At 43.7% G+C, this 12,236-nt stretch overlaps 1 protein-coding gene and 1 long non-coding RNA gene across 3 annotated transcripts in view; one reads left to right on the top strand and one right to left on the bottom strand.

Moving 5' to 3' along the window:
- The window catches only part of BRF1 (BRF1 general transcription factor IIIB subunit), a 201,110-nt gene that overhangs the window by 578 nt on the left and 188,296 nt on the right, over positions 1-12,236 (top strand). For both annotated transcript variants that reach the window (XR_014510193.1, XM_083436620.1), the window contains exon 2: positions 10,572-10,649. Coding sequence is in view for 1 of the 2 variants with exons in the window: in XM_083436620.1 (XP_083292746.1) it covers positions 10,572-10,649 (78 nt within the window). In the remaining variant the exon portion in view is untranslated. The remainder of the gene's footprint in view (positions 1-10,571; positions 10,650-12,236) is intronic.
- LOC310677960 overlaps positions 1-12,236 on the bottom strand; it is a 288,527-nt gene that overhangs the window by 133,375 nt on the left and 142,916 nt on the right. The gene's annotated exons all lie outside the window — the stretch shown is intronic.

Here is a 12,236-nt window from a genome sequence, read left to right as displayed (position 1 = left end):
GTCCTATTCCATATGAAGAAATTATTATTATTAATATGATCATTATCACCATCATTACTATTCCATATGAATAATTGTTGTTGTTATTTCAGGATTTATGCCCCACACCTCTGACCCTGTTGCCCCAGCCACTCTGGGCGGCTTACAACATACATAAAAATGCAATAAAACTTCAAAAAAACTTCCCTATATAGGGCTGCCTTTAGATTGCTCTGGGGTCTCAGAACTCCATAACCTCCAACATTTCTCCAATGAAAATAGGGATGTCCTATTAAATTATTATTACAGTGGTGCCCCGCAAGACGAATGCCTCGCAAGACGGAAAACCCGCTAGACGAAAGGGTTTTCCATTTTGGAGGTGCTTCGCAGGACGAATTTGCTATGGGCTTGCTTCGCAAGACGAAAATGTCTTGCGATTCCTGGGGGTTTTTCCCCGCTCCCTACCCCCTTTTTCTAAGGCACTAAGCTGCTAATAGTCTTTTAGCAGCTAATCCCTTAAGCCTTTAATAGCCGCTAATAGCGCTAATCCGCTAATGGTCTTGCTTCGCAAGACAAAAAAACCGCTAGACGAAGAGACTCACGGAACGGATTCTTTTCGTCTTGCGAGGCACCACTGTATTTTATTTTACACACACCCTGTCCATCTGACTGGGTTGCTCCAGCCACTATGGGCAACTTTCAACATATATAAGAACATAACAAAACATTGAATATTGGAAAACTTCCCTATGCAGGTCTGCCTTTAGATGTCTTCTAAAGGTTGAATATTTGCTTATCCCCTTGGTTCAGGGGTCACAGAACTCAGTACCCGCCAACATTTCTCCAATGAAAATAGGGATGTCCTGTAATAGTAATAATAATAATATTTATACAGTCATACCTCAGGTTGAAGTAGCTTCAGGATAAGTATTTTCAAGTTGCGCGCTGCTGTGACCCGGAAGTAACGGCGCACATTTCTTCCGGGTTTCGCCGCTCACGCATGCGCAGACGGTCAAAATGACATCACGTACATGCACGGAAGCGGCGAATCATGACCCGTGCAAGTGCAGATGTGGGTTGCGTTCGCTTCTGGATGCGAATGGGGCTCCAGAACGGATCCCGTTTGCATTGAGAGGTACCACTGTATACCCTGTCCATCTGACTGGATTGCTCCAGCCACTCTGGGCAGCTTCCAGTATATAAAAACATAACAAAACATTGAACGCCAAAGAACTTCCCTATGCGAGTCTTCCTTCAAATGTCTTCTATAGGTTGTATAGTTACTTATCCTCTTGGTTCGGGGGCAGGGTTTGCATAACTCCATACCCTCCAACATTTCTCCGATGAAAATATGGACGTCCTAAGGAAAAGCAGGACATTCTGGGATCCCATTGGAAACCGGGGCGGCTTCTGTAAATCTGGGACTGTCTCTGGAAAATAAGGACACTTGGAGGGTCTGCTGGGGGTTTAGTGTCCAAGGTGTGTGAGAGAGAAATGGGTGGTATTATTTATTATTTTTGTTTATTATTTATTAAATTTGCATACCACCTTGTATTCGAAGATCACAGGGCTGTTTACAACATAGAAATGCAAAATGAGAATACAGACTATTTATTTATTTATTTATTTATATAACTTTATGTATTTGCTGGATTTGTTTACCACCATTCATCTGTAGATCTCAGAGCACTTAACACAGGGGTAGGCAACCTAAGGCCCCGGGGCTGGATGCGGCCCAATCGCCTTCTCAATCTGGCCCGTGGATGGTCTGGGAATCAGCATGTTTTTACATGAGTAGAATGTATCATTTTATTTAAAATGCATCTCTGGGTTATTTGTGGGGGATAGGAATTCATTCATTCCCCCCCAAAATTAGTCCAGACCACCACATGGTCTGAGGGACGGTGGACCGGCCCATGGCTGAAAAAGGTTGCTGACCCCTGACTTCACAACATAAAAACGCTAAATACATGATAAAAACAAGAACATCAGAGCAGTGTTCAAATTAGCCAGGTGCTAGGTGCATTTTGCGACCAAGTGAAGATGCCTGGATGCCTGGAAGTGGCGTCTTACATCTCCAGCACCTGGGGAATCATTGGATCTGGACACGAATACTCCATCCTGTAGAATTCTATCAGTTATATTTTATCTGCACAACTGGGAAGAATTTCTGGAACCAAAATGCTTTTTATGTGTAGCCTGAACAGGAGCACTCACTATTAAGAAAAAGAGGTCAGAATAGGCCAATATATATTTGGACTGTCCCCGGATCAAGTGACTTTTCTTCTTTAAGTTCTCAGATCACTTAAACTAGCTCAAGGTTGTCATCTGAACTAGCCAGATGTTTAACTGAGAATCAATTGTAGTTAGTCCATCATTTGAAAAATAAGACTTTAGAGCCATCTTACCCCAAAATGGCAACTAGACATTCTGTTTTGGTGACTCTAACCTTGGTTTAAGGAACCATTTGGTGCTTAGCTTAAATATCTGAGTTTCTAACACTGCATCAGAGGTTTTTCAGATTTGTGTAAATTTAGGACTCTGCCTTCAGGCTACTGGCACATCCATTCCAGTATTGTTAACACTGGCTGGCAGCATCTCTCCTGGATTTTAGACAAGGGTGTCTGCCAGCTCTACCTGGAGAAGCCACTGGAGATTCTACCTGTGCCCTCCTCAACATAATAAAGAGATGCATGCATTATTTCTTGGATGTCACAGGAATTTGGTAAAATATGGGATGCTTTTAATGGCATACAAAAGAGGCTAAACGTCAGCTGTTGCCAGATTTTTTGGAAGTATACCAGTCGTTCACACAGCTGATCACAGGTCTTTTATTACTATTTAATTTATACACTGCTTTTTATGCAGTTTTTTGTGTGTGGGGGGGGGCAGTTAAAGCAGGATTGTTTTTTTGGGGGGGGTATTTTTTGAAATGGGACGCGGGTGGCGCTGTGGGTAAAACCTCAGTGCCTAGGACTTGCTGATCGCAAGGTCGGCGGTTCGAATCCCTGCGGCGGGGTGAGCTCCTGTCGTTCGGTCCCAGCTCCTGCCCACCTAGCAGTTCAAAAGCACCCCTAAGTGCAAGTAGATAAATAGGTACCGCTTTATAGCGGGAAGGTAAACGGCGTTTCTGTGTGCGGCGCTGGTGCTGGCTCGCCAGATGCCGCTTAGTCACGCTGGCCACGTGACCCGGCAGTGTCTCCGGCCAGCGCTGGCTCCCGGCCTCTTGAGCAGGATGAGCGCGCAGCCTTAGAGTTGAACACAACTGGCCCGTACGGGCAGGGGTACTGTTTACTTTTTGAAAACAGGTTTTTTCTGACTGGGTGAAACTTCATTAAAACCCCCCAACACATTTTGCTGTTATACTCTAAGGCTGCATGTGTGTGATTATATTTTCTCATTCTTGCAAGATAATCCTGCGAGGTAGGCTAGGAGGCTGAGAGGGTATTACAGGGTCACTGTTACCTGTTAAGAGTTATGGCCATGTAGGGATTTGAACCTGTCTCCCTGGATGTTAGTTTGCCCGTTAACCACCAGGGCATGCTTGTTTGCAAATGAAGGATTCTCTTTGAATCACTGCTGTTGTAAGAAAGATGAAGGCCAGTCTTCTTTCCCCAATGCTGCCCCTGGCCTAAAAAAGTATTTTTAAATGTTTATATTGTGTGTGTGTGTGTGTGTGTGTGTGTGTATGAGAGAGAGAGAGAGAGAGAGAGAGAGAGAGAATATCCCATTAACAGCAAAGCAGTGGTTTGTGAAATATCATTTACCGTTTCTCCCTATGTAAAGGTAAAGGGACCCCTGACTATTAGGTCCAGTTGTGGCTGACTCTGGGGTTGCGGTGCTCATCTCGCTTTATTGGCCGAGGGAGCTGGCATACAGCTTCTGGGTCATGTGGCCAGCATGACTAAGCCGCTTCTGGCGAACCAGAGCAGCGCACAGAAACGCCGTTTACCTTCCTGCTGGAGCGGTACCTATTTATCTACTTGCACTTTGACGTGCTTTTGAATTACTAGGTTGGCAGGAGCAGGTACCAAGCAGCAGGAGCTCACCTCATCGCGGGGATTCGAACCGTGACCTTTTGAACGGCAAGTCCTAGGCTCTGTGGTTTAACTCATAGCGCCACCTGCGTCCCTCTGTGCCCTTCCTTAAAAACCAGACGCACATTGATTGGTTAAAGTTATGACTTCAAGGCAATTCAGGCAGATATGTTTCTTTTAAACCACACCTTTAACAATTGATGGGGTTTTAGAGTGGGTGGGACGTTTTAATGTCTTTCCTCCCAAAATGTTTGTATGTTTTTTAAAATTGTTTTTGACGTCACTTTTCATTGCCGTGGCAAAAAAAGACTTAATAAATCTAATTAATACTAATACTAATAATGAGAAGGATTGGAAGCTTAAGATGCAAAGGTTCAGAAAAGGGCAACTTCTTCATGCAGCACATAATTGAACTATGGAACTCGCTCCTACAAGAGGCAATGATGGCACCAACCTAGGAAGCTTTAAAAGAGTATTAGACAAATTCATGAATGAGAGGGCTACCAGTGACTACTAGCCATGATGGTTGTGCTCTGCCTCCAGTGTTGGAGGCAGCAATGCTTCTGAATAACAGGGTCCTGGAAACCACGGGGTGTGTGTGTGTGTGTGTGAGTGAGGAGAGGGCTCTTGTGCTTGAATCCTGCTTTTGGGTCACTGTAAGACTAGGATGCTGGGCGAGGTGGGCCTTTCACCTAATCCAGCAGGCTCTTCTTATGTTTTCAGGGACTGAACAGCATGTGGTGGCTGTGCCAGAGGATTGGATTTAGGGCAGTTCGTAGCAGGGTAGGGATGCAGTTCGAATGAGCTGAGGTTGGCTGGGAAGGGCCGTAGCTCAGAGGAAGCACATGTTCTGTGCATGCGGGAGGTCTCAGGTTCATTTCCCAGCATCTGCTGGCAGGGTGGGGAATAGGAAATTGTTGTCTGAAATCCTGTGAGTTGCTGCCGGTCAGTGTTGACAATAATGGCTAGATGAACTTACGGTCTCCCTTGGTATAAGGTAGCTTTCTATAATTCTGAAGGACCTGCATTGGGTATGAGGTGAAATGTTAATGGGGGGCAGGTAGTTTCTAGGGCAGAAGAGACTTAATTTTAAGAGGTCTGTGTGACTTTTGTGGGGGCTACTGCATAGTTTCTGAATTGCTGTGGTCTTGCGTATCATTTTGAGGTGATGGAGATCAAGAGAGGGGACCTTAAGTGAATAGTGTGTGCACAGAGGAAGTGAAAAGGTGTAACCAATGATGGCTTAGATATGACCGAGTTGGGGAATCGCCGGAATAGGAGTGGATGTGATTTTTGGTGGGCTGAAGGCTGGGAAGTTGTGAGATCAGATTGAGTAGAATTTGGGGGAAAATTCTGGTAAAGGTAGATACCCCCCCCCCCAAAAAAACCACCTATACAGATCCATTCATATAGTTCTCACAGTTCAATCCACTACATTTACTTACCTGACTTTCTTTCCTGCTATGTCTTCAATGCTCAGATCTGTTAGGTTTTTCTGTCTATTTGGTCATGTCTCGTATTCAGAATTACAGCGGTACCTCGGGTTACATACGCTTCAGGTTACATACGCTTCAGGTTACAGACTCCGCTAACCCAGAAATAGTGCTTCAGGTTAAGAACTTTGCTTCAGGATGAGAACAGAAATCGTACTCCGGCGGCGTGGCAGCAGCAGGAGGCCCCATTAGCTAAAGTGGTGCTTCAGGTTAAGAACAGTTTCAGGTTAAGTACGGATCTCCGGAACGAATTAAGTACTTAACCTGAGGTACCACTGTATTTGTTTCTTCCTGTTCTTTCTTCATCAACCTCTCTTATTACAGAATCTGTTTTACCACTGAGTTTGGCAAGTGTCTAGAAAGGATGGTGAAAGCTGCAGAGGGAGGAAATCTAAATGTGCAGTAAGAAGTTGGTGTGACACCCACTTCCCCCCAGAAATTGAAGAAAATTTTGAAAGTCAGTGGGCAGTTTTAGGCTGTAATAATCATCACAAGCTTATATTTATGCCAGGAACTTTAACAAATTGTACCTTTTTTTCATTCCCGATGAGTTGAGCAGGAAACAGGTCACTTTCTATTCACAAGATGGGATTAACAAGTGGGCGCATTAAGAGTGGTGCCTTGGTTCTCGAAGTTAATCTGTTCCGGGAGTCCGTTCGACTTCTGAAAACCTTCGAAAACCAAGGCGCGGCTTCTGATTGGTTGCAGGAGCTTCCTGCACTCAGTTAGAAGCAGCGTTGGATGTTCGGCTTCCGAAAAACATTTGCAAACCGGAACATTTACTTCTGGGTATGTGGCGTTCGGGAGCTGATTTGTTCGGGAGCCAAGCGGGTTGAATACCAAGGTACCACTGTATAAAACATTACACTCCATAGCCCCTGAAACTTTCACTGTACAGTGGTGCCTCGCAAGACGAAAAGAATCCGTTCTGCGAGTCTCTTCGTCTTGCGGTTTTTTTTGTCTTGCGAAGCAACCCCATTAGCGGATTAGCTCTATTAGCGGTTTAGCGGCTATTAGCGGCTATTAAAGGTATAAGGGATTAGCAGATTAGCTGCTAAAAGGCTATAAGAGCTTAGTGCCTTAGAAAAAGGGGGTGGGGAGCGAAAAAAAAATCACAGGAACTCGCAAGACATTTTCGCCTTGCGAAGCAAGCCCATAGGAAATTCGTTCTGCGAAGCACCTCCAAAACGGAAAACCCTTTCGTCTAGCGGGTTTTCCGTCTTGCGAGGCATTCGTCTTGCGGGGCACCACTGTACTATGATCTTTTAGATACTGTCCAATGCCCATTTATAGCGTATGAAGACAGAAAGGGAGAAAACTGACATCCTCTCTCTAGTATAGCTAGTGCCAGTTCCCTGTTGACAAAGACGGAAGGCTCCTGTGGCTTGCTCTTCTCCTACAGTGGTTTCTAGTTACTCAGGAAAGCTTGAGAATATGGGCAGTTTCCATGAAATGGATGGGGGTCTTAGATACCTCTGCTCATACAGAAGCATTGCTCTGTGCTTGCCAAACAAACACCACCTACAAAACCCCAAGTTTGGCCTATGGATGAATTGAAGTCAGGCAACTTAAAACAAGCATGTACCCCTGAGCACTGATAACTTTTATTTCTTAACAGTGGTGCCAAAACTGCTGAAGATGTTATCACTCTTCTACCATCTGTTTCAGTAATATTTTACAGAACTTGAAAGAGACATTGCCATGTTTAGACTCCAGAAGCATCCTTCCATAAATTATGATGCTGTTTGTTTTCAGTGGGAGATAGAATGCAGAATTTACTTTATACGTTGGTTGTCAATGTGATCCGCTGTGGCCATTCCACCGGCTCATTAGGTAACCTTATAAAAGAGCTGGGACCTGAAATTGTTTGTTCTTCTCTTCTCTTCTCTTGCCAATCCTTTTGTAGCGGCCTTGGATTGATAATGGCTTATACAAATTATAAACTGCCTTGAGTGGTTTGGCAGAAAAGTGGTATACAAATGCAATAAGTGAAATAAATAGAATCGTATTACCCCACGCCCCTAGCCACTCTCCATATCTCTCAGCAAACTTCCACACATCTTTTCAGATGAGCGTATTTCTTAAATAAACAGAACAGCCCCAGCCTTCTGTTGAGTGGCTCATTCTCTGATAAAGGGTTTCAAGTGTCGGATAAGCTTGACTGATGGTGGTTGTTGTTTCTGCTATCCTAAAGCCCATTCATACTGAATTCAAATGCAGAGTTTACTGCAGACATTGCTTCTCTGAGGTTCCTTATAGATTGCCTTCTGAAAGCAAGGCAGGAGGGATGGTCATGCAGAAGACGCCCTCTTTTGTGGGTTATTTTAGTAGAGTAGGACTTGTACACAGACTGCCACTGTTTATGCTTGCTTACAAATCTAGCCATTAGAACAGGGGCAGGGAACTTGTGGGACCTTCAGAAGGTGCTGGCCTGCAGCTTCCATCTTATTGGCTGTTCTGGCTGGGGTTGATGGGAGTTGGAGTCCAAGAACTTCTGGAAGGCACTCAGGTTCCCCACAGTTGCATTAGAAAAATAGCAGCTTTCCAAACTACAGGTGGTCTTAGGAATGGAAGATTTAATTAGCATGGGTGCATTTCCTGCCTATAGACCTATTATAAACTTTATCTTTCTTTATTAATTGTTACCTGCCTGTCGTCATATTATAGACTTTCTTGAGCGCCTCAGGAGTCATGTGGACAAAACAGATTGTTGGAATCATGTAGGAAAGATGCCGCCCCTTATCATGGAAACAGATAACTGTTCCAGGGAAGCTGCACAGCGTATGAGTGACTTTCTCATTGCATCTTTCATGGCTTCCTCCAGGTGTCAGTCTTGTATCATGCATCAGGGCTAAATCTCTTTCTGGCACCCTCTTCCTGTATATGCTGCTTTCATGACAGCAACAAAGGCTTGCTTGAGATGCTGCAGAGGATAGTTTGGCAGTTATGAAAATGCTGAATTGTGCACTTTGTGACTGCATTGATTTCCCCCCTTGCTTTTTATAGAGCTGTATTTCATCCAGAGAAGAACCTCAGAATCTGACTCCCACTGGGGTGATACCTGGGAACAGAAGAGGGGTGGGGTGGGGGGATGTGGAGAGAATGGGCTTGACAGAACTTGTCTCTGCTGGAGAGTGTTCAGATCTGTTTACTTTCCTTTAAAATTGCTTGACAGCTGAATGGTAGAAGCTGAGAGTAGCCATCTTTTAGCAGTAGCTTTTGACTGAAAACCTCAGACTGAAAAATTTAAGAATCTTTGCATTTGTTGCTATCAATTGCAGATACTATGGAACTGAAGCATCTAGCTTTTGTATCTTAAGTCTTCCAATGTAGCCAGTGTAATCCATGGTTTTCTCACAGTTGGTTGGACACTTTCTGCATAAGTGGCAGGCTGCATTATAAGTGTGTAAAGTACCAGATATTACGGGTTTCCTTCCTTGTTTTAGTATGTGCCATTTTTCTCTTTATAAGAGTGCAGTGGTGAAAATATTACTTAAACCCCCACATATTCTCTTACGGTAGAAAAATTAATATTCCTACCGTAGTTACTTCCACATCATCAGCTTCCTTGGCTCAATAGTTCTGATAAATAAACCACTTTTTAGCACAAATTGTTCTGTTGTCAACTGGGAGAAGTCTGAAACTTAACATGCAAATGATTTCCAAAGAAATATGCTGAAAGAGGTCTGGATTGACACCTTTCATAAATGGCATAGAAACCAGAAATGCGTTTTTCATTTTAATTTTTTCCTTCTGACTGGACACATCACCATGGAATGGGTTCCGATGGCTCCTGGAATAATTTATTTGTTAGGAAAAAAACTTTCAGCCTTGCACCCATGCTCTTTTAGTCTTGCACACCATGCAGTGTCGTAGCTGGGCCACTACCCTGAGCTGGAGGAAGGCACTGCATCACTGAAGGCACCTGTATCTCATGTGGCAGCAGTGGATCCAGGAGAGCCCTCAAACTTTGAATTTGCTTCTTCAGAGGGCATGTGGCCCTGTCTAAAGCAGACTGCACACAACACAGCTGAACAGAAGGACCACTCACTAACAGCAACTCAGCCTTTGTCTGGATGAACTTTCAGTGCATTAGCTCTCATCCAGTCCATTATTGCAACCAGGCATTGATTCAGCACATCCACTGCCTCACCTGCAGAAGATAAAAAGGAGAAATAGAGCTGTATATCGCCAGTATACTGATAATAGTGTACTCCAAAGCTCTGTATGATCCCATTCAGTAGTTTGTTAAACAGCACGGGGACAGAACTGAGGTATCATATTCTGGCTTGTTCTTAAATTGGTAATCATAGTTTGAAGGTAACAGGATACATATTCTTAGAGGCTTCCTGATCTGTTTGCTTGCTACCTTTTGGAAGTTTGCTAAACCCCAAAGTACTACAGTAGTTAACATGCAGCCTGACTTTGAAAACCCAATAAGAATCTTTGGAAATGTTTGCATGTACCCCCACACTGTTTTTCTCCCTACATAAAAAGGTAAGGTGTCGTCATACTCTGCAGCTTGCATGGCTGCCAAATGCAGCATGAGGAATGGCTGGCTGGCCCAGGTAAGCTGTTTAACAGAGGGTGAGAAGACCCTTCACAAAGTAGCAAACTGCAGTGTGAAGTTCCTCTTCCTCCCTTTCAAAGGGTATGGGGTGAGAGAGGAGGGGCTTGGGGTGAGGTATGGGGGAAGGTGTAAAGAGAGTCTGGTTGGTCAGCTGTGTGGTAAGGGCAGAGAGATGGGTGGATGGAGTGGGTGAGCAGAGCAAGCAGCGATGGCAGCCCCTACTAATATATATTGCACGACCTTTCAGTCACCCACTCTGAGAGCCTGTTGCACTCTGTGATAGAATCAGATGAAACTGCAGAAAAGAGAGCTCTTGAGTTCCCTTATGAGTGTTCTTGGGTCCTTAATCAGCATAAGAGGAGCCTCTGTGTCTAGGACCACTGAAGTTTGTTAGATGAAACACTTACTAAAAGGGAGCCATCACAAGATTTATTGTAATACCTCCATTAATCTGTAGTATTTGACAAGCTTTTTCTTTTTTGTTCCTTGCAGCGGCAGGAAAAACACAAACAGTTGGAGGATTTCACGTCAACTTGGGAAAGGAATCGCGGGCGCAGACTCTCCAAAATGGTAACTTGTTATAACTTATTTAAAAACTAAAACTAAGGGGAAGGCTGCTCTGCTAAATAGTTCTATCCTAAAACTATTATGGGTTTGTCAGCTACAGATTGTGGGTGGTGTTTCAGAAAGGAGCAGCCATATTTGATGGACAACTATTCTAACACCTTCTTGTGTGATGTGTTCTGTTGGAAGAGGGGGTTTATGTCAGGAAAATGGCACAACTCTGATTGATTGGATGGTGGTACTTCAGCCAAGCCTTCTTGTACCCAATTTTCCAGTGTAGTCCCTGGACCCCACAGGTTTTCTAGCACCCAGTAACCTTGCAATAGAGGGAGCTTGTTTCCCAGGGCATTGTCTGAGAGCACATGATTCAGTTACTTTCCTGATGCCAAATGGGTGTGGATCTGTTCAGTTTCTGGATGGGAGACCACTTGGGAAACTTGTGTATTCTGCCTTGAGTGCTTTAATGGAAGAAAGGCAGGATCTATCTATCTATCTATCTATCTATCTATCTATCTATCTATCTATCTATCTATCATTAGTGTGTAGAAGGTTGTTTTCAAGTTCAGGCTCCACAATATCTTTGTACTGAAATCTGGCAGATTTGTAATCTCCCATTCTCATTATTTATGATGATTCCAGACTCAAAATGGAATAGATGTATGTATTTTTTTACAATCTGTTCTGCACTCGCCTCCCGCAAAAGACAAGCTATGTGCTTTGGGAAACAACACCTCCTGCCCAAACAGTCTTTAACATTGTTGTGAAATAAAATTAATGTAGGAACGTTACTCAAGCTAAGTAAGCCTTGGTCTGATCAATGCTCTTCGATAGAAGAAAGGCAGGACATATATTTAATAATAAATAAACCCTGGCTATTTCAACCCAACAAATGCTACTTATGTTCAACATCTGTTTATGGAGGCAGGCTTGTGCATTAGTGTCATGACCCAGATTAGACTCAGGGCCAGATTCAGACTTGGAGGGAGTGCTCTCCTGTTCAGTCCCTTTGCGTTGGAGAAGCTGGAGCTTGGACTGCAGGAACTAAAAGTAACTGCTCTGTTGACAAAGCAGGGGCAGAAGGCCAACCTCCCATATTTACATCAGATGTAGCTTTCATACTGTACACCGATCACATGGGCTGCTCTCTGTCTCTCTGTGCACATACTGCTTGGTATACCATTCCCATTATGTTGCGTACTTTATTTTTTAAATCCTATAGTGCAATTACTATATATATTTTCAAGCAAATTTTATAGCAGAAAATGAATACTACGTTTAAAAATCACAATGGGCTGTTCTTCTCATTTCCTCTGTATTTTGAGCTTTCTTTAGGCAGTCTGACACTGCCGTTATTTTCAATGTGATACCCTTAATCGCTTGTAGACTAATCTTGGGTGTTGTCTATTTTCTAATGTAAGAATTGGCTGATTTTTTTTCTCATGAGTTCTTGCCAGCATGTCCTGCAAGGGTGCATGTAAACTGATTCCCCCCCCCCCCCAAAAAAAAAGTTTCGTTTCATACAGTTCTGGTAGTTTCAGTAAGTCTCTTAAAATTGATAATTAACCATGCTGAGCAATGGTCACCACAACTAGC

Source organism: Podarcis tiliguerta, assembly GCF_965153285.1.
Source record: "Podarcis tiliguerta genome assembly, chromosome: 1".
NCBI lineage: Eukaryota > Metazoa > Chordata > Lepidosauria > Squamata > Lacertidae > Podarcis > Podarcis tiliguerta.
This window is presented reverse-complemented; position numbering and strand designations above follow the sequence as displayed.